This window comes from Ixodes scapularis, unplaced genomic scaffold, assembly GCF_016920785.2.
Source record: "Ixodes scapularis isolate PalLabHiFi unplaced genomic scaffold, ASM1692078v2 PGA_scaffold1__304_contigs__length_218370807, whole genome shotgun sequence".
Lineage (NCBI taxonomy): Eukaryota > Metazoa > Arthropoda > Arachnida > Ixodida > Ixodidae > Ixodes > Ixodes scapularis.
This window is the reverse complement of record NW_024609846.1, coordinates 47,896,332-47,919,797: the sequence shown is the minus strand read 5'-3', so window position 1 is coordinate 47,919,797 and position 23,466 is coordinate 47,896,332. Positions and strand designations below refer to the sequence as shown.

Genomic DNA, 23,466 nt, shown 5'->3' with positions numbered 1-23,466 from the left:
GTAATGCTATGTCCGATAAAGAGACTAACCAAGTCCAATTGCGCTGTTACCTGCCGGGCAAAAACAAATTAAAAAACTGTGAGACTATGTCACAGTTGTCTGTCTAGACTCTATACCCTCCGGCGAAAACTAAATCCGGTTGCATTAGCTTTCTTTACTATATAAAGGTCGTACTAGTGTAGGCCTTCAGCGAAAATGAGTGGGATAGTCATCAGCGACTCCTGTGGGACTCTAGAAGTAACCCTTTTTATTGAAGTTCAATGGCGGTTGATTTTTACAAATTGTTTTCTATCGGTAAGGTACTCTTGAATCCAACTGACGATTTGTCGTGAAGTAAGATTTCCAATTTTAGTAGCAGTTGTGTGTGTGATACGCTGTGAAATGCTTTAGAAAAGCCGAAGTAAATGACGTAGTTATATTTCTCCTTAGCAATTAACTTTGTTTATTTGATTAAACAAGATCGCAGAACAAATCAGGTCGTATTCATGAGGTGCCGAAACTCCTGTGGGAAGTGTCTGATTGCCCCGTATACGACGTGGGTTCGAGTAATCACTACAGTGTGGTACACGTCACAGACTCCAGGTGGCTCAATTAATAATTTGTGAGTGCGGGTGTCTGTTGACTGTTTTCGACTACATATCAAGGCTGATCTAAAAGCCGAAATTGTACTTTGCGCCGTTTATGACATTTTCACCAAAATATGTAATTTTGATTTTTTTTTAACTTTTTTTAAACGAAACAGATTAGCCCATTATTTAATCAATTAAGGGTGGCGATTAATCGGGTTAAAATATTTATTCGATGAACAGCCCTAACCCTAACCTTTTATTCTCACCATACCAACCTTCAACGTCAAGTAAAAAAAAAAAAAAGCTCTGGAAAGGGTTGGGGGGGGGGGGGGTTACCTCCCCCCCCCCCTTCCCCACTTTCCCCTTCTCCGGGTCGTTGCGCCACTGACAGCTAATGTCAAGATATGTTGCTCAAGCAACACGAACTTTTCTGGCTGCATTTTGTGTATTCAATTAATAAGATAATGTGGTGCGTACACAGACGTTTTACTTTCCTGACTGCATTTTGTGTATTCAATTAATAAGATAATGTGGTGCGTACACAGACGTTTTACTTTCCTGGCTGCATTTTGTGTATTCAATTAATAAGATAATGTGGTGCGTACACAGACGTTTTTTGAAACACACTTTATTTTCTCAATCGAGATAGCGGAAGAACTTAATACGATTGATATTCCTTGGAATGGAAGATTGGGCGAGGTGGCTATTTGTATAGTTATAATTTACAGCGCACAATAACGATTCACACTGAAACACGCACGCCATTGAAAAAGGAACCACCGCTGAATGAGTAATTTCTTTTTACTGGTGCACATGTTTCAGTAAATGTGCTGTAAATTACAAGTACGATTGATATTTTCGCCCACTGGACTAAAGTTAACTCTTCCTAAGGAAACTGTAAACGAGGTGTGGATTGGTGTTCGATTGTAGCATCACCATCGTGATAAATTAATTCATTTATTTACTTATTTGTTTAAAAATAAAATCACAATGCACGCAGTTTGCTGAGCCACGGGGTTGTCTATAGTAATTACGAGCTTCGGAAATTAATCGCTAGATAATGTCCGCACTAGAAACATAGAGCGATGTGCCTGTCAACGATACTATAGAATAAAACGATTATGCAAGATTATCCAAGAATTTGTAAATGCAATAAAATATCAATTCAACCTGACGAGGGTGGAGTGTTGGGCGAGTTGGTGATTCATAATGCACTCTAAAAAAAGGGGTGTATTGTTACACACTTCGTCCCATATAATACAGCTCAAAACTTCACTTCACCGTACAACGCACTAATGTCGATCTGACGGTACTAACTTTCACGAGAGGCTCGATAGCCGTGCGGTACAACTTATTGATTGATTGATTGAATTAAAATAATTCATTTACGTGTTACTAACTACAAAAAAAAGAATTAATCGGAGTTTCCTTGGCCCTACTGCAAAACCTCAATATTTTCTTTTTGCGGTCTTTGATACGTGCTTCAGCTATTTAATAAGTTCTATCTAGGGCTCCGCGTTTCCGATTTCTATTTTTTCCAAAATTCGGCGTACTTTTTTTCGTTTTTTATTTTAAAATTCAATTTTCGTTTTTTTTTTTTTGCCGTATATTTATGCCCACGAAAGATTTTCGGCTTTTTTTTTTTTTTTTTTTGTGAATATAAAATAAACATCAACGGACACCGGATCAGATGATCCTTGTAGCTCTGATATTTGTGATCACTAAAGAAATAACGGCACAGATACATTGAAAAATAAGTGGACACTTCATTTTTTTTTTTTCCTTTCCTGTGTAACCCCCCCAAAAAGACAATAAAAAAAACACCGAAGTACAAACAAGTCAGATACGAAGCCCATGCCAGTCACCTAGCTGTGTTTGGAGATTTATGTTTGTCCTTTGTCCGTCTTGTTCCCCTTCTCCAGGGATTATTTTCGTCATTCTTGTCCAGCTCGCTTGCACCTTTGCATTTCATTGCATTATAATGAAGCTTCACCTTCTGTATATCAGGATTATCTGATCCTATTATAGTTCACACGCTGGTACTTTCTCAGGTTCTCCTCGTTAATCCACACTCTTTCTTTACTTAATATGACCCTGAGCTCTGAGAATGCCCTCTCAACAGCTAACACTGTACACTGGCAGGCTGAGGAGATATGAGGCGCTGCCTGAGCCAAAATGGGCCAATCAACCAATTTTGACCGCCAAAAGAGACACGGTGCGACGTTTTAAAGCACAACACTGCATCAAGTCAGTCTTCCTTACAACGAGTTTGAAAACACGTTCGTGCATGGCGAAGTCATGGGGCATTTCGGACTTCACGTTCCGATCGACATGTATCCCATACATTCGGACACATTTCGATAGACACTGTCGTTTCACTTTTCCTATACGGCTCTGCGGTACGACTGGTAGGTCAAAGTGACCTTTTCCGCTTAAAACTGAGTTTTTAAAAAATGGATTTGACGTACTTTTATCGGTTTTTATCGGTCATCGAAAATACCGAACCTAAAAACTCACCTTTTTCGGTTAAGACCGACTTTCGGAAATTGAATTCGGCATACTTTTATCGGTTTTTATCGGTTTAAACCGAAAACTCCGAACCCCAGTTATATCTAGGGTTCCGCGTTTTCGGTTTCTATTTTCTCAAAATTCGGCGTACTTTTTTCGGTGTTTATTTTAAAATTCAATTTTCGGTTTTTTTCGGCGTATATTTATGCCCACCAAAATTTATCGGCTTTTTTCGGTGTATATAAAATAAACACCAACGGACACCGGATCAGATGATCCTTGTAGCTCTGATATTTTTTATCACTCAATTAATAACGGCACAAATATATTGAAAAAGAAATGAACACTTTATTTCGCATATGTGTGCAACTGTAAAGAATCAATAAAAAAAAACCGAAGTAAAAACAAATCAGATATGAAGCCTATGCTCAAAAAACATGGAACTTCACCTTATGTTTCCCAGGATTACGTGATCTTACTACAGTACACACGCATGTACTTTCCCAGGTTCACCTCGTTGATCCACACTCTTTCTTTCCTGTTAATATGACCCTGATCTTCGAAAATGCCCTCTCAACGCTAACACTGGACACTGGCAGGCTGAGATGATGAAGCGCTGCCTGAGTCAAAATCGACCAATCAACCAATTGTGAGCACCAAAAGAGACACGGTGCGACGTTTTAAAGCACAACACAACATGCAGAGCTTGCATCAAGTCAGCCTTCCTTACAACGAGTTTGAAAACACGCCCGTACATGGCGAAGTCATGGGGCATTTCGGACTTTGCGTTCCGATCGATGATGCGCGCAATTAACCAAAACGTCGTGTTGGCATCCGTGTATCCCATACATTCGGAAACGTTTCGATAGACACCGTCGTTCCACTTTTTCGCCACGGCTCTGCGGTACGACTGGAAGGTTAAAGTGACCGTCTGATTTTCAGAAAATGGATTCGACGTACTTTTATCGGTTTTTATCGATTTAAATCGAAAATGCCGAACCTAAAAACTGACCTTTTTCGGTTAAAACCGAATTTCCGAAATTGAATTCGGTGTACTTTTATCGGTTTTTATCGGTTTAAACCGAAAACTCCGAACCCTAGTTATATCGTACCGTTATCAAGCCCCTCATAAAATTTGGGGCTGTCTCTTGGACTATAGTGCGCTGTACGTCGAACTAAAGTTTTGGGGTGTATTATATGGGACTAAAGGGTGTAAAGTGACACCCTTTTTTCTAGAGTGTGGTTAAAAAGCGCAACAGGACAACGGACAGAAAGGAAGACACAGACACAGCGCTACTTACAACTGAACTTTATTTCGGTTGTCACTCAATTTATCTACCGGTGCCGACGAAAACAAGTTAAGAAAAATATACAAATAATCATTGCTAAAAGGCTGAAATTGTAACATCACTCATCGCGCCATTTCAGACTCGTCATTCCTGGCTGAGGAACAGCAATTCTTTATCCGACAAAGAGGCAGAGGTTGCGCTGACACACTGCAGCTTCGGTCTACTAATTTCTTGGGCCTCAATTATTTCTCGTGTGATTTTGTTTTTGTTTTTGTTGAATTCAGCGCAGTCAGCAAAGAGAGGAGTGCAGCCAAAATCTCGGCAGTGCACACCGAGATGCCCTGATACTTCGCTATCTACGTTGTATCGTTGCTCCCTCAACCGTTCATTCAAGCAGCGGCCCGTTTGACCCACATATATAGTGACGCCCACACGATAATGGGACGGAATAAACAAGCTCCTCTACACACACTCAACGAAGCAGGTTTTGTGCTTCTTCAGGCGGCTTCGTCCACCTGTTGTGTTCGAATTGGAGTTTACCTTGTTACATAGGCTAGCTAACTTCACAGGTGCTAGCAGCGTACTCTATTTCATTTCATTTCATTTATTTACTCTCAAGGCCGAAGCATTACAAGAAAGAGTTGTGAAGCAAAAAAAAAAATACAACATGAACATAAACACAGCAGGGGGATGACAAAAATGGTTGCAAACGGCACTTTTGAAACGGTCGGTGTCAGTGATTGAAGCGATGGAGGCGGGGAGGTGGTTTCAGTCTGTGCAGGTTTTGGGAATGAACGAGTGGAAGTGCAAATTGGTGCGACTGCTTGGGACGCCAACCTTGAACTGATGGTCGCTGCGGGAAGAGCCTGTACGACGGTGGCAGAAAGAGACAGTCACTGAGTAGAGAATTGAAATGATAAACCTTATGAAAGAGACAAAGACGAGATAGTTTACGACGCAATGAAAGATCGGGTAAGCTAAGATTAGATTTCATAGAAGTGACATTGGCAGTTCGGAAGTAATTTGAGAAGATGAAACGCGCGGAACGGTTTTGAATGGCTTCTATTTGACGAATAATGGAGTTAATATGAGAGTCCCAGATTGATGATGCATATTCAAGCTTTGACCTCACTAAAGTTTTATAAAGTATGAGTTTCAAGTTAGTTGGGGCTAAAGAAAAATTTCGCCGTAGATAACCGAGTGCGCGATTAGCATTACTATGATGTAGTCGACGTGATCTTGCCATGAAAGGTTACCAGAAATGATAATGCCAAGATATTTGTAGTACGAAACTTGCGTTAGGCGAACACCGTTAAGGCCACGGTCCCACTGAATGTGGCAGTTTAGGTACTTTTTGGGAGGTCATTACTCATCTCCTTTTAGCGTTGTATTTCTGAAGGAATAAGTGCACCACTAAGGAGGCGTCAAGCTGTTGGTGGGTCACTGAAAACAAGAATAAACATAAACATAAATACTGTTTTGTGGGACTGATGTCATTCCAAAGGCAATGCAATCCTCTTTCATTTGATACTATGTATGTGTTGGTTTTTACTGTTCATGCGCATTTGTAGCGTTGCGAATATGATGGCGTGGACCCTCACTTGCTCCGCTAGTTCATGTTTTATGAACGATCCATTAAAAATAACACGGTTCCAATATAGTAGTTTTGTTAAGATGATGTCGGAGCAGAATGTAACGAAACACTTTTTGGGTATTTGCACTACTTTGTTTTTTTCATCCCTCCAAATATTGCCCTAAAATTGACATTTTTCAGCACAAATATGTTTTTAATGACACGCGCTAGGGCAATGAAATTAGCTACAGATCTAGTGCTTATAATTGGTAATACGCAGAAAAAAATTTAATGTTGTGTAAAATTTTTTTGTTTAGATATTTTATATCAAACGTAGCACTTTTTTGTCCTTCGAGTCATGGTACTTCAAATGCCGCTGAGGAAATAATTAAACTATGATAAAATCTTTTATAACATTTAGAGCTACAATGGTTGCCCAAGAGGTGGACGATGGCTTTTTTTTTTAATTTTCAAAGTCATAACGCTCCAGGAACGTTTCAAACTTACCTGTTTTGACGGATATCTTTTTTGGACATAAAACAGATTTATTGGCATCTAATAATATTTATGCTTTGGAATAGATATACATTGCGATGTATTAAATATTCACAATGATCTTGCTTTGGTTTCTTAATAGGTGTAGAGTTTAGCTAATTTTAAAAACAATTAAAAACTGTTTGGGTGTTTTGTTGCGCTACCTGGCGGATGGCAGACAAACTGCTGATTTCTAATGTTCAAAAAATTTCCGAGGGCGGCGTTGGCGTCTGTATCATCATCAATCTCCGTGTCTTTTTACCCTCACATTTAAAAAATATATTGGAAGATTTACTATCGATAACTGAATGGTTTAAGTACTGGGTCAGGCTAATAAATCTAAGACAAATAATTGCACAAGCGTAGCGTGATATAATGTGTTCATTATTCGATATGATTGAAATCAATAAACAATGAAGACGAAGAGGAAAAGAATACACCCGAATTCACTTTATGCCTAGAGTCACTAAATGAGCTTTAAAGTATCATAACTCCGTTCCCCAAAATTGTTTTGGGCGCCGCCATTTTGGGTCTTGCTCAGAGCAAACGCAACTGCCGATCATCATAATCCAAAAGTACGACTTCCTCGGCATTAGATGCGGTGCTAGGAAGCTGATGCAATATTGCGATGCTCTGTCGCGGGTTGTTTAAACATTTGTGAGGGACGGAAAAGCGTTTCCTGTGATTTTAGATAAAGCTTCATATAACTGGCAACCATGATTTTAAGCCACAATATGGCCAAGTGTCGTTACTCTGAACCGTAGCTAATTTACTGGTACAAGCGGGAACAATGAAGAAGAGGCAGGTGTCAAAAGGTAGTGGCTTGTGGAATCCACGGGGCTTCATTTCATGGCCCCTCCAGGTATTACAAGCCTCTTGAACAAGAGCATGAATAGTGTCATTAAATAAGCTAGGCTTCAGAGTAGCGACACTTGGCCTTATTGTGGCTTAAAATCATGGTTGCCAGTTATTTGAAGCTCTATCTGAAATAACAAGAAATGCTTTTCCGTCCTCCACTTTAAGCAGTTTGCGACAATGCAAAACAACATTACATGAGCTTCCTAACACCGAATCTAATGCTGAGGATGTCGCACTTTTGAATCATGACGATCGGTAGTTGCGCCTGCTCTGCACAACACCAAAATGGCGGCGTTCACAACACTGTCGGGGAAGAAAGTGCTCTAAGCGCAGCTCATTTATTGACTCTAGTTCCCGCGAAATTCCTTTTCTCTGACTGAAACTGAAAGTAAATATGAATAATACACCATTATTATAGCTTATTTAGTCATAATTAAATACACATAATGAGAGGAGGAAGCGGGCGGGTAGGAGAAACGCGGGTTTTATGTGCGACCGTCCTAACCATCTCAAAAGAGAGAACGCACGAGCTTGCGCTGGTTTAAAAAAAAAAAGGCATCCAAAGAAAAGAGGCGGCACGCTGTGTTCTTTGTTATTATGCCTCTAATTGCAGATTGTTGTGTGTATGTTTATACAGACGGAAGTTAGTCTGCCTTAGTGGGCGTCTGGTGTCTCAGCTGTAGATGAGCAATTTAGCCTGTGCGGTACAACCGCAAACCTGGGGTCTTTAACGTGCACCACGCAGTAGTGATACACGACCGCACGCCGGTACGATGCTCTTCCAGATCGAAACGGGCAGGGGCGGGGTGGGTTCTGCAGCGCGAGCTTACGCCCCAAAGTGCTCCGAGCTGGTGTGCGCTAGACCATGCACTCGGCCACCGACCCCCCCCCCCCCCCCCCCCCCCCTTGTGCGTCTAATTTATATACAGGTGTAAGCATTTGAAGATTGACGATGGACGTCGATCGTCTCGAGGTAATGTAACGTAATAACATTATATAAATAACAAACTTGTTGAAGGACTGAAGGACTAAATTTTTCAATTCTTGGATTGTAATATGGCGGTAGCCTATTGTACTTGCTGTTGATGAAGAGCAATATGAGGTGACGAATGATTAAATGATGAGGCTCTATAAGGACGACAACATTAGTGGGTGTCGAACCACAGCGCACAGTGCCAGACTTGTTTCAAGTATCGTGTACCCAAAGACTTTCTTCACCCGCAACAGTGTGCTAGAATCAATGAGGATGTTGCTTTACAACTGTACGTGGAACAGGAAAACTGCACTGTGCAGAAGTGCGGCTTATTCGTTAATATCAGGGACGGATTTCTAGCAGCATTCCCTGATTAACCACTTGGAACAAATGGCCTCGTTGACGTAAAGTGTCTCCGTTCCAAAAGATTCTTGAAGCACACGCAAAGGAGTATGAGGCGAAAAATAAGAAAAAGGAGCCTGGTGTGAAAGGTCCAAATTACCGCCATAGCTTCTACTATCAAATACAAGGGCAGTTACACAATACACAAAAAGAGTTTTGTGATTTAGTTATACACTTAAAGGCATTGATATCCAGCGTATTCAGAGAGATACCACCTCCTGGTCAACCAACATAGAGCCTTTTCTACTCAAGTTTTACATGGAAGGCCCGACTTCCGCTGAAATTCCTCACGTAGACGAGTTGTCCGACCGAATTAACTGCCATTACTCCCGATTTGGGAATCTCTCGATCTTTGTTCGTAGGCCATAGTATCATGAGATCGAGGGCTGTGGCTCTTCGTCCGCCGAATATTGCTTCGGCGGGTTTTTTTCCGTGTAAGATGAGACCGTCGCGTGCTTCCGGAACAAGAACCTGGCGATTCTTCACTGAACTGCTTCTTCCGTAAGCTTCAAAAGGGCTTTTTTTCGTTTCGCACACCATCTGTTCTGCTTGCCCGTTAGTTGCAGGGTGGTATGGTGCACTAATGTGATGCCTGATGCCGGATTTTTTTCTTCAAAAACGTGTTTATTTTATTTGAAGCAAGATTTGGCGCGTTATCAGAGAAAAGTATTTTCGGTAGGGCAAAATAGGTAAAGGAGACCGTAGAACGTCAATGACGTGTTTGGACGTCGTGGCAGGCATCGTGTAAACTTCCAGCCACTTATAGTACGCATCGCCCATGACTCCGCAGATGTGGATACGTTTCGCCACCCACCGACTGAATAGTGGATCGTTTTCAGTTACTGTTCATAATGGCGTTGGACTCAAGGAAGACTTCGAGTCTCTTCACAAAGTTAGCCCAGGTGCCAGGAATTTTGTCGAAAGCGGTAAGTGTTCGAAACGTCGACAACGTCGGTAGCCACGTGTTGTGCTTGACACTGGACACTTACCATTCGCTGAGAAGAAACTTGCTTGTTCGTCTGCCATGAGCCGTCCGATATCAGGTCATCACCGCAACACCATCTCCCGACAAAACTGGTCTTCATTGTCCGCATGTCCATAGTTAGCGATCACGTCAACTTATAAATTCCCGACCGCTCATAACTTGCCGTCGCTAAACGCCGTTCATTCATAGCGTCTTCATTGCAAATAAACGTCTTCCTATTTCTTCTGTTTTCATCATATTCCTCCTAAGCTGTACTTACAACATTATGTGTGTCGGTACTTCCGAAAATATTGCAACGGCGTTTGTTTTCTGAGAACTTATAATGCAACAACCTTTACAACATCTTCCGGACTCCGTGATGCCGTGAAACATAATATTTCGAGACGTTATTTTAGTCGTCATTAAAATGGTGAGGTAAGTACCGTAAATCGTGAATCAGTTTACTTGACGTCCGCTTCCACTGGAGTCTTGGAAGATTGAGTCTACTGAGCGTGCATTCCTGCAGGGGAAATTTTCATTAATAGAATATTGACACGTCAATCAACATTTGATTCCTTCTTGATAAGATTTATATGCGAAAGCCTGTTACAACCGCCGAACCGCATGTCCCTATATCAGAAAACAATTTATACTCAGCCTGACATTCTCGCATACGTCCGTTTGCTGAGCCACGCTACTTGAGCTAGCTGAGCACAGCTGGCAGCGGCGCGAGCAAGGCCACGAGGGGAACGTGATGGTGCTCGAGCCATCCCACTGTGAACCAATGTTTCGGCCACCCCATATCGAGGGGCTTTAACCCCACGGGTGCGTGTCGCCATCTATTGGTTGAACTAACGCCTTGTTCAAGATGGCTGCCGTGGGACCGCAGCCTTAAAGGAGTCATGAAACGCTTTTCCAGCTTTTACTGTTTAGCTTTCCTCCTCAACTCATAAATCGAGCATTCCACCAAACAGTTCAAGAAGACGGAAAGGGGGTAGTCCCTCTTGCTCGGAATCTCGTTTCTGTAGCCGGACACAGCCATTGTCTCCCTAGAAGATTATCCCGTCGCTCAATATTCAGACAAAAGTTGCTTTCCCCACTCAGTTCACCTCGAAGCTGACAGTGCGGTGAAAACTACGTGCTCGTTGGGCCAGCCACACTTTTGCCACGTGATCACGCTTTCTCGCGGATACCGACGCGCAGAGAATGAGGTCAAGTGATGAGAGGGAGGTGGCTGATTGGTCCGTCAAGCGCGTAGCTTCCACCACAATTTCAGCTTAGGGGTAAAGGGATTAAGTGAGGTTCGCTGTTATGTGACGTGCGTTTGGGCCCGATGACGCGCTGCGGGGGCCCGGTGACGCGCTGCGGGGTCCGCGGATGTATCACGGTGAAAAGGCAGAGAGCTTACGAAGGGAAGGAGGTACGAAATAGTCCGCAGTGTTTTCAAAATTTTCGTACCGAAAGTCAGGCTTTTGACTTTCAACCTTTTTTCTTTTGGCCCACTGAACGATGTGCTATTAGTAAAATCCCAATACAAACTGATTTACTCGAGCCCAAAATTCGTTTCATGGACACTTTAAGGTGCAACCCCACCCTTGGTTAGTGTGATTCTGAGCCAACAGATGGCGGTGGGATCGCCTTCCAAGCCTGTTCATCAATCCGAGAAATCGTGTGTGGTGGCGCTTCGATACAGTGGGATATTTTTCTATATCCTGAATTTGACATCCCTGGTCCCTTGCTTGTTTTTCTCTGCACGAGCTTTCTTTGGAACGCGCACGTCTGCGCCAGTTCTCGTGCAAGGGTGCTACGCTCCGAGCTCACGTCTTCAGCAAGTGTGGGCAGAACAAAACGCGGAAATCGTCCTGAGCCAAATGGCGAGACACATGCACAATCAAACCACCGACGCGTTGAAATATATCAAATTTCCTGTACGCCGTTACCGGAGATTTCAGAGGCCAATTACACATATTTCAATATGATCAGATTTATGTTGACACGAATGAAGGTGACAAGAGGACGAATAGTGAACTGAAAAATAAAGGCTTAATCGGCGAACTTGTGCCAAACAAAAAAAGTAAGGAAAGAGCGTCGAGGTAGCCGAAAAGCAGGCGGCGATTCGGCAGCGTGACAGAGAGCGAGAGCGAGAGTGACTCGACGAGGTCGCCGGCAGCTGCTTATTTACAGTGCGTCACCACCTCGAAAGTTCGGGAAAGAAGGTTCGAGCGTAGCGCGCTCGGGGCGAGGATGAACTGGCACTTTCGAGAACAAGAAAACAGGGCGAAAGTTACGCCTAATGAAAGAATGAACGGAAGTCTTCTAGAAGTCCGTGACTGAGCGTTGCTTTCTCGGCTCGGCGGGCGGCAATATGACGGGCCGGTGCTTTTGTCGAGCATGTGTTTGGCTCTTTGTGGATTTCCAGGAAAACGAGCTGACGGAATATACTTGAGTGTCCAAAATTCTAGCCTAAGGAATTAATCACCTAAAAAATAAAAAAAATAAACTATTTTTGGGTGGTTAGGTGCCTCATATACCTGGGTGTTCATTTTGACCAAAACCACGAGACTGGAAAACACAAAAAAAATGACACTCAGGTTTAGATGTTGAGTTTGGTAAACCCAAAGTAGGGCTGGTGCGGGAGTCATAATAAAAAAAAATTTCCGAGGTTAAAAATTAACTCACAGCAATAAATGATAATAATTAATTATCATTCATTCGTTATTATAATAATTAACGAATTCAGTGATAAATGCAATGACTGGCCAGGCAAAGATTCTTGGTCTGTGGATAGCTTTTCCAAAGTTTAAGCATAGTACAGGATGTTACAAAAAAAAATTACAGGGTCTGTTTTTTTGCCGCAAGAATAAACTAGGCATCGCCGAACGCTCATTTTCCGCCCGAAGGCAGCGCTAGAGGTCACAACCGGATGTCAAAGTTCAGCCCGATCCGATACTTTATTCAAAATTTAAGTTATTTTTTGAAACGTTCATTGGGAAAATGGCGGCCGACGGAGCTTTCGAATACATGCGGCTCTATGGCACCAGAAACCGAAAACGGGCGAAAATGGGCTTCATTTTCCCATTGAAATTTTCAGAAAATCACTTATAACTTTTGAATAAGGTGTCGGTTCGGGATGAAACTGTGGCATCTGGTTGTAACCTAGACCTACCTTTTGGCGGAAAATGAGCGTTAAACGATGCGTAGTTTATTTTTGAGGTAAAAAAAAAAACTGCATTTTTTTTTTTTTGTTGCATCCTGTACCAGTCTTAATTTGGTGATTTGGTGATTTATGCCGCAAGTAGTGGTGTGCAAAAATGAAAAAGATGCAAACGGGTACAGTTTGACATTTTATAAAATATAGTGTAAGCACTCACATGGTACTTAAGAATGAAACAGCCCTTCATTTTGCACTAGCGTTGAGTGTATCGAAAGTTAAGGGTGCATCAAAGGCTAAAGCTTGTACACATATACTGCTCAGGCCATCATGTTCGAAAGCTCATAGTACTTTATTACCCTCAGATTTGGTGTAAGTCCTCTCCTCATTGCTTACAAGAAAAAAAAAAAGGAAACTTTCTAAGCTTGGGTTGATATAAAAACTCCACCTGCTGACAGCTACCAATCATCTCGGCGCCGATTCTGAGTATTCACTGCATGCCGACGGTCGCGTGCTTAGAACGAGTTTTTTCCCAAGTGATTTCATACAATCACAATTGTTCTTGACAAACAACAATGTTTACTCAGGCAAGCGGGCATATGTGAAGCTTATAATATTTTGTATTGATTGTGGCACACGAGGCAAGTTGCATAGGCTTTTTTACAATCCGCGAAATAGAATGCTTCTGGGTTACCTTGGTCTCTAATGCATGTAGCACACAAAAGACACGAACTGAATTGCAGTGGGAAACAAAAATAAATGATGATAAACAAGCGTGTAGTCACGCGAAAACTGAGGGCATTGCACATATACAGAAGATAAGCTTTGTTTCACTAAATACATTACCAGTAAATTATTTGGTTTTACCCTGCGAGCGAAGCGGAACATACAAGTGCGAGCATACTGCCCTGAACTATACTTCCAGTGAACAAACGCACCATACAAAGCATCGAGTTCGTTTTTATAGCTCTTGGTACGCTCAAACCTTTAGAAACACAATTATAATCAATTCTATTATTTTAATTATTTTTATTAGGTGCGCCTATGTGTTTTTTTGTTTTTTTTGTCTGTTGCGTTCACGTGAAATTTTCTTAGATATATAGTATTTTTCCAGAAGTCCGACACCTATAGTCTGGTTCATCATAAGCAGGGATGGGCAGTATTTCAAATACAAGTAATTGAAATACGTATTTTAAATACTTTGTGTATTTTGCATTTGTATTTAATTACAACTCGGGTAATGCATTTGACGTGTGTATTTAAATACTAAAACGTGGGTATTTCAAGTACAATTGTAATTAAATACAATTTTGTGGGCAAAAATACATCCCTCAAATTTATTGTCACTGTCCAGAGCAGGAAGAAAACTACGTTCTGCACCGAATGCAGTGTCTCTCAATCAAGCACAAGCGTTTAGTGACTTTGTGATTACGGTGTTAGTCCAGGGCAAGAATAGTGACGAAATCGACGTTCACAGACAGACTGGCCAAATAAGTGCCTGTGACAACTTGTGATTCTTTCCAGTCTGATTTCCATCCATATTTTCACCTGGAAGATTCTAAATGCGCGGGTCGTCCAGATTTTCTTAACTGGTGCGAGTTGCAACAACAAAAAATTTTCTAGCTAGTGCTGCGCGTCTTGGTCATCTCGGTTCTTTGTTGGTCTATACCAAAACGTAATCGACAAAAAAAAAATGCTTGAAGCTCTTTACTTTTTTCACCTATTACGTCCAAGCTGATTCCATTTTTTGTGTGATTATATTTCTATTACGTTACTAGAGCCTCGCACACTAACTCCCGAGTGTGCGATGCAAAATTAAAATGAGATACCCAGAAACCCGTTGCAGGTGCCCTGAAGTCGCTGAAACAAATTTTGAGGAATGTATTTGGAAAAGTATTTGGAGGAGACCAAATACAATGGTTGTATTTGTATCTTGTAATTAAATGCTTTTTTTGAAATGTAGTTAGATTTGTAATTAAATACATTTTTGACGAAGTATTTTGTATTTGTATTTCGATACATATTTGCATGTATTTTGCCCATCCCTGATCATAAGTAATGGCCGAATAATCAAAGATGTAGACAAAAAACAAAGAACGTGAACAAGCGAACACACATTAACGTGCATTACGCAGTATATGTGGTACACGATCGCACGACGGTAGGATGCAGATGGGCGACTGAACCCAGGGTCCCTGCTAAAGCCCCTTGATAAAGGCGTTTTTTACAAGTACCGCCAACCATTGTTGGGGAAACGCGCAAGACAGGTGACACGAGCGGGTGCTCCGCCGCCATTCGCTTTCAAGGGCCAGTCGTTTTAGTGCTGCGCCGCCATTTGCCTCCAAGGGCCACTTGAGACACGGGCCTCGTGCACTGGCACCTTTGAGGTTATTTGAAAAACCAACGCAAACACATCGAGGGGATTTAAGGCCGGTTCAGACATTTGCGTTTGAGTGCGTTCGACTGCGTTGCGTCGAGAACCGAAAGCGGATCACCGGCACATCTGTGCTTCGTATGAAGCGTAAAATCCAATGCAAGGAATCATCTTGGCACGCGACATATGCAGCAGGGATGTCCTGGTTTCTCGCTGCCGCAACGCAGTCAAACGCAACTGTCTGAACCGGGCTTTAGTCCCTACGCGTTCCGCCAACGTTGGGTTCCGAAGCGTGAGCTCCGTGCTTTGAACGGAGCTCGCGCTCGAGCATTTCTCCACGTGCTCTGATCTGCGGTGCCACACCACACTCGGCCAACGGTCCCCCGCCGCACTTGGTTTAGCCTGTGAGCTAAACCAAATGAGCTATGCTTAGAGTATCGGCACTTATTCCCCCAAAATTATTGTGGGTGCCGCCATCTTGGTGGTTAGTAACCAATCAAACGCAACCGCCGATCGTCATGATTCAAAAGCTTCGGTGTCAGGCAGCTCGCGTAATATTGCTTTGCTTTGTCACGAACTGTTTGAACATTTGTGGAGGACGGAAAGGCGTTTCCTGTGATTCCAAAAGCTTCAGATAACTGACAACCATTATTTTAAGCACCAAGATGTCTATGAAGCGTAACTTACTTAGTTGTTCTAGTTTAGCCCGACCGCATAGGCATAGAAAGGGAACAAGCAGCTTGACCTTGCGCTCTTGGCGCTGCTTCAGTGGCTTTATCAGCCCTTAGCGTTGGCTGCGTTCCGAACAGCAAAGCAAATATTCAGATCTTAGGGTTTCACAAGACAAACCAACAAAAATCACTTAACGCACCCCAATAAAAAAATTGCGGGTTTATTTTGACTATTTTGGAGACCTTATGACGTGCAACCGAAATCTCAGATTGTCCTCCGTCGGATTGCGGGCACCTCGGCCGATATTTAAACCCAACAAATATAGATTTATGGGCCAGCGCGTTGGCTCAGAGACACTGAGACGATTTAATGTCTTGTGTTTTGTTTTAATATCATTGCCACTTAAGAGCCAAAGAGGTGTTTTTTGAAACAAAATATTCCGACAAGCATAGTTTGATTGCGAAAATGGTGTTTCCATGTGATAAAAACATTAAAATATTTTAGCATACGTGGCGGAATCTGAAATGGCAGAATGCATTTCATGGCGCCCATTTCATTTGGATCGAGTCGGGAATGCGTACCGACGCACAGTAGAACGCGCGTAAAAGTAGCTGTGGTGCACCCGCAGCCTCGCGCTTGTGTTTCTGATATCTCTGGCTCGCTCACTGCAGGCATCCAGGCATCTGACACCGTGACATCTGGCGATTTTTCTGTCTTTCACGTGGCGTTCCAAGCGGCACACGACGGAAGATTCACATCAAGCTGTTCTTGAACACGTGTCGCCATCTGTACTTTATATTAAGAAACTACAATTTGCCGTAACTGAATGGGAAAAAGTTTGAGGTCTTATAACATTTTAACGTGTAATATGTCAATATGGAAGTTCTGGAAAATGTAATATTGAAGGATGCTTCATAATTTAATGTCTCGTTATTTTGATTAGTTAACGTGATTCCGTTTTTATAGCGCCTTAAAATGATGTCATTTTAAACTTTATTTTTTATTTTAAAATATACACTATCTGTACAACTCGTTGCTTACTTTTTTAATTTATTATATGCAACCAAACTCTCACGTAAATTATCGTGGAGAATGGGACGTTATAACTCGAGAAAGAATTTTTTCAACATTAGAGACTGCGGTCTATTAAAAGATAAATTATTAACTAACAACTAAAAGTAATCTTAATTTTGAGACATTAAAAAATTGTCGAAAAACAGCTCTTTAATTTGACATTAACTTTACAATTGTAAGTTACATAGAACGAAAGCTATAAGCCGTCAAAAAAGCACCAAAACGTCCTGCACGGTGGGGTTGCACCTTAAGTAAGTAGTCACACGGTACGATGTGATTTGAATGACGTGCAATTCTTATTGACTTACATTTGGCAGGGTTAAGTTTCATTAGCCAGGTGTCACACCAAAATGAAATGTTATCGAGGTCAGACTGAAGAGCATGATGATCAGCAGGTTCCAGAATTTTGCGATAAACAACACAGTCGTCAGCAAAAAGTTTTACAGATGAAGAAATGCAGCTAGGTAAGTCGTTAATATAAATAAGAAAAAGCAAGGGCCCTAGCACTGACCCCTGCGGGACACCGGACGTTACAGGACAGTGAGGGGAGTTATGGTCATTGGCGGTTACATATTGCGTGCGATTAGACAAGAAACATTCTATCCATTTAAAAATATTAGGGTCCATGTTAAGTTTACTTAATTTATAGAGAAGCAGACTATGACAGACACTATCGAATGCTTTAGAAAAGTAGATGAAAACGCAGTCAACAGTGATTAAGTGATCTGCAGCAGAGAATAAGTCGTTAGTAAAGGCGGGTAGTTGAGTTTCACATGAGTGATTTTTTCTGAAGCCGTGTTGATGCATACTAAAAAAAGAATTAGTTTCGAGGAAAGATACCATATGACAGTATATGATATGTTCCATGAGTTTGCACGGTATACTGGTTAATGAAATGGGTCTATAATTATTAGGACAATGAGTGTTACCTGATTTGTGCAGAGGAACCACCTTTCCCACCTTCCAGTCGTTCGGGAGCGAACAGGATTCTAATGATTGTGCAAAAATCTTCGACAATATTATAGATGAATACACTTCGGTGTTCTTCAAAAATTTGGGGTAATGCCATCATCACCTGGAGAAGAGGAAAGCTTCATATTTTGAATTAATTTCATTACGCCTGCCCAGTCAATAACTATTGGATCCATCGGAATAAAATCATAAACCGGAACATCGGGAAACATACATGGCGTGCTGTTAACAAACGACGATGAGAATGCAGAGTTCAAAACGACGCAGCAGTTTTCCCTAGGAACGACCGATTCGCTATCTGTAGCAAGTTCAATTGGTTTCCTTTCACTTCCGCTCACAATGTGCCAAAACTTACGCAGATTAGTTTCCAGTAGCGATGGAAGGGTTTGATTAAAAAAAGTATGTTTGGCGAGAGACAGTGCACGTGCGTACTCATCCTCTGCACAATGATAAGCTGCCCATCTCTCTGGGATCATTGATATCTTGGCTCGTCGAAAAAGGCGCTTTTTTTTTTGTTTGATAACCGTTTTAATGTTGAGGATACTTTTATACTTTGGATACTTTGGTATTACCACTAAGTAAGCTAGTAGCGCTGTGTGTGTGTCTTCCTTTCTGTCCGTTGTCCTGTTGCGCTTTTTAACCAGTATCAGCCGAACGTGTGCGGAATAGACGCTTTACACACGCGCCAAATTACAGCCGCCATTGCTGACCTTCTCCTGTCTTACCGAGATGCCGAGCAACTGAAACGATAGTTCACGATCCTCTACAAAGGCCGATGCTTTCGAAAAGGACCCAGTTGAATCTAATGTGGCAATAACCTGGCCTGCTATGGTAATGATGAAGTGAAATAAACGAAATAAGAGGAAACAAAAACTGAAGGTCAGTTATGGCGGCGTCCATGCACAGCTGCTGCAAAGCGTCTATAGACCGGTATCACCAAGCGTTCGGCGCATGCATGCCACCGCCATAACAAATTTATTCTATGCAGAAGGCAGGCGGCAGTGCACGATACGACTCGGGCCGCCTCGCGCTGTGCACGCACAGAGCTTCAGGGACTTTGTCGCATGTGCACGTATCGCAGTTTCCTCGATGCATTTCAGCAGCAGTCGTGCTGTCAAACTGGCCCGTGAAATCGGTCTAATATTATTCAAATCAGCAATATACTAGAAACTTTAAAGATTACTCAAACTGTCAAGAAAGATCACCTGGGGCCATTTTGTTCGGGTTTACGGTTAAGGCTAAACTTCGAAGAGCTTCCTACAAGTAGCGACATTCTTTGAAGCACCGACTGCGTGACGATGAAGCTTTTAGGAAGTAAATGGCGGCCGCACAGCAGAAGACTGAACTGAATGACGCCATTTTGTTTAACTGAAATGCACTTCGACATTTGTATTGATTGTCGTTACTTGTAAAAAGAAGCATCAAGGGACTTTAGTTGCGACCGGCCATATTGACCGAGACCATATTTACCGAAACCATTTTGTCCGGGGCCACCTTGTCCTTAATCCCTTTGAGAGCAATTAATTACTTTCACCAAGTTTCCGACAATGCCATATTTTCAGCGAGCGTCATTTCTGTTGCTCGCACGAACTTGCCTAGCTAAGAGTTTGATCATGCGGAGATATTTACGCAACGTTCCGTTCATCAGGGCAGCAAAGCGTACGCGAAGGCTCTACACGGCGCTGGAATCATTTCGAAGGAAGAAGAGACGACGATTCTCAAGGGGCTCGAAGTGGTGAGGAGAGGGAAGAGCTGCCCATTCACGCCATGCGGTTTTTATTTCTGTGTGGATAGGCGTCGCGGCTCACGCGTAAAACCATTATTTTAAGGTTGGAAGCCAGTGGGCATCGGGAACATTGGTCATCACGCCCCAAGACGAAGATGTCCACTCCGCCAACGAACGTTGTCTAAAGGTGGGATGACTTCTTTTCTTCTTGTATGCGTGCACTGTCCGACATTGTTAGCATGAACACGACATCCGCGCTTTCTTGCATTTTACTCTCATCTGCATGGCAGTAAAATGCAGTCTGTCAGTCTTTCTTGCATGGCTGTAATCAAAAACTGTCATGAAGACCAGGTAAACTTTGGCAGACTCAAAATTTACCTGGTTTTTATGGCAGTTTTTTTTATCCTAAGAAAAAAACAAAACAAAAACCGGCGATCACCAGAATACCGCCTTCCTTTTCCCTTCACTACCAACTCCTCATTGGCGCAAAAGCGGTCACATGCACCAGGTACGCCTAAACCCCTTACGGAGAAGCGACCTTGCGGAGCGCTGGGTTTGGGGCGGGATGTATTTTTCGCTCTGCGTTCGCGAAATGTAGATGTCACACTGAAGTCTGACGAGCAGAAAGTTTCTTGAACCTTCGAACATTGTGTGTCACTCAGACATGTGTAACAGCGTTCTTTATATGACGCAACTGCTGTTACAGAGTGGCCGTGAACGACACCACAACAGACGATGGAGCGCGCGCGCTCAGTCAAGTATTCTGGAATAATATTTTTGAGCGTAGTAATTATAGTAACGATTTTTTTTAGTTCTTCATTAACTAAAAAAAAACAAGGTAAATAAAAAGGCAGTCTAGAACATAGGTTAAGACAATTATGATGGGGTAAAAGCAAAGTACACCTTTTTTTTTTTGCCAACAATGATGATCCGACTACGCACACCAGGTTCATTAGGAATTGTACAGGTGCACATTAGGCCAGGCCTTATATCCTGTTCACGAAGGAGCAGAAAACACAAAGAAAAAGGCGGAGAACATAAAAAAAAAAATTAACGGCTGATTATTTTTTTTTTTTTTTTTATCTTGGGTTTCGCAATTCGTTTATTTAGAAATGTTGTCTAAAAACAATATATCGATTCAGAAATCATAAAAACCTGAACACTGTCCCCAGGCAATCATAGGCTCGGAGATCGGCGGAAAATTGCACACTGGCCGCAGTCGGAACGACCAGGTAAATAGAGCTTACTGCCGAAAACAAAAGAGCTAAATTGTGGCGTCAAAATGTAAAGCTGTATTACCTCTTACAGGTTGCAACGGACATGAGGCTGTGGTTGAGGAAATCCATCGTTGAAATCACCTCTCTGATCAAACGTTTCATCGCTGCATCCTGCGCGAGAGCCGAGAAGTAAGTATAGGAGGTATTCACTGGACGCCATATTTGAGGGCGATGTTTAGAGCGCATGCTCAGAACGAGCTCACATTAATAGCCTCCTAAGACCAGCAACCTTGATGGTGCTAAATGCACGCTCCAAAAGGACTAAAGCTCGCCGTCAGCACGCGCTCAGCAGCAGCGCACACGGATATGGCCGCCAGTGAATACTCCCTCTATAATTATGGTGCCTGGACCGTTTCTCCGACCGGTATCTGTACTGCGTCCAAAAAAACGTAGCCCATCCGTCTCCGCCTGACGGCGTCTTAGAAGTGTCATACTGTCACCGGTCGCGATCCTGGCGGCAGACGCCTGTTCCGCTCCACGTCGCTCTCCAGCTTGACAGTCCAGGAAGTCTCAGCAGCCGGGAATTGGGACGTCGTGACGACAGCGACACTCGCGTTTGCTCGTGCTTTTTGCCGGAACTTCTACGGCCAACCGTCAGGATCGCGTCCCACTATTAATTTAACCAAGTTGATGCCAGCTTTGGGAGTTTGGGGGACCTTGCACCTCGTATCTATTTGTTTATATTAAAAAAAAGTTTTTAACGTAATAACCGAAGGGTTCAGCGGCGGTCTGTAATCGGGAGACGCCAAGCCTACTCCCGCACCCCGCAGCTTTCTCTCGAGAACACCGCTACGGGCGGCTCCGAACGTCATCCGCACCACTGATCGGTTCTCTAAAAAGAAGGAGTACGTACCACAATAGGAGTGGGTGCAACGGTGTTTATTGGAACACCAAAAGACACACTGTCCCAAAAACCCCGCGCCGACAAGGTCAGATGATAGGCTCACCCTGTCGACACCGTCCCGAGAGCGCAGTCCAGAGCGAGCAAAGGAAGTCCTTCGCCAAACGTCCGATCTCTATCGCTTCCGCGGGAAGAGTCCCTGCGTTCCCGAAGTAGGGAACGCGCGTCGACCTCCTCCCCCCGCGGGCGTCGTCCTCACCCAAAACAACTAGGTTCCCGGATGAGCGGGGGGACGGAAAAAGGTCCCCCCGGGAGAGTGTGAAGTGGAGACCCCAAGCCAGGCGGCGCTCCTACGCTTCACGAACATGTTGGAGCTCAAGGCAACCAGGCCGAGCATTCCGAAGGGAAGGGCGACCAACGGTCCCCACACCTTTCACACCAGACCCCACTGTGGAGGTGAAAAGCTCACACATTTCACTGTCATGGGGGACTATGACGTCAATTCCGTTGCATGAGCTCGTGCACACCGGCGGCTGCTGGCTCGTGGAAAGATCGTGCGCAAGTTTATTAATGCGAAAGTATTAACTGTCCCATCGAGCGAGTTGACGTCATCAGCTTGAAGCGCGAAAACGGCACCTAGTTTCCGCGATCCCAATAGGAGCGAAGTAAAGCTGGTGAATTTCGCCTTCGGTTCCATTGGCTCTCGCGCGTCGACGGGGCTCCCGTTGGCCGCTGCGCTCGTCCGTTTCCACGACCACTCACTCCATGGCGCTGCGTGTCCTTCAGCGCGCCGTTAACACGGAGCGTCCAGGGTCAGCGTGCCCAGGGGAGCACGCGCGCTGACCGGCGACGAAAAGTACACAGCAGACGAAAAAGGGAGCGGACGAGCGGCTTGCCTGCTTTCGCATTCACGACTCATAAGACGTGCTTAGGTGTACCTCGAGCTTTTCGGTTCTAAGCGCTAAGGAGCGATTGTACGTAGCATTTAGCGAAAGTAGAAAAATCGTTTCATGACCCCTTTAATAACGAAACATGAAGCTGGGCATACCGTTTGTACGTCTTACGCGTAATTTTTCGTGTCTCATAACAAAAAAAAAAAAAAAAAAAAAAAGGCGTTTGTGCATTTTTTTATACCAGGGCACAAACCTGTTCGGTTGAGAGCAACCGCTACATTGCTTCTATGGCGATAGGATAGATAGGGGTGTTGGCGCCTTGACTTTGAACACCTGGACTAAAAACACCAAATAACGGTCAGTTTTTTTTTGTTTTTTTTGTTTCTTCAGTTGGAGTGGGAGTTTGTGGAAAGAGATATCCGAAGATCGTAATATGTGAACTAGGCATAGTATTATACGAGATGCCATTATTCTGTGGGAAATTGAACTTTGGTTAGTCAGGTAGGAGCATCGATGACATAGCTATCTTAGACGCACCGAACCAAATTTACCGAAATAAATTATGGCTCGTCATTGGGTTAGAGATGTTCCAAGTAATCCAACCATTAAAGTTCGAAGATTCTGCTGCCTTGTCGTGACACCAAAGTTTAGTTAGCGTTCCTGGGATGTGTGCTTACCGCGTGTGCTTACCGCGTGTGCTTGATAAGAGATGATCAGTTCTTCCTTGTGATTTCGCAGTTTCTATACACTACGTTTTAACGAAACCTTCAGTTGTCAGTCAGCGCTCAATCCATTCGGTCCTTTCACTTGGCCGTT

General features: G+C 43.2%; 1 protein-coding gene across 2 annotated transcripts in view; it reads left to right on the top strand.

The window, feature by feature from the left end:
• Window positions 1-23,466, top strand: part of LOC8033987 (argininosuccinate lyase) — a 43,801-nt gene that overhangs the window by 6,941 nt on the left and 13,394 nt on the right. For both annotated transcript variants that reach the window (XM_029967212.2, XM_029967211.2), the window contains 4 exons: window positions 19,562-19,648; window positions 19,743-19,826; window positions 20,812-20,871; window positions 20,948-21,045. In XM_029967212.2, coding sequence (XP_029823072.2) covers window positions 19,562-19,648; window positions 19,743-19,826; window positions 20,812-20,871; window positions 20,948-21,045 — 329 coding nt within the window. The remainder of the gene's footprint in view (window positions 1-19,561; window positions 19,649-19,742; window positions 19,827-20,811; window positions 20,872-20,947; window positions 21,046-23,466) is intronic.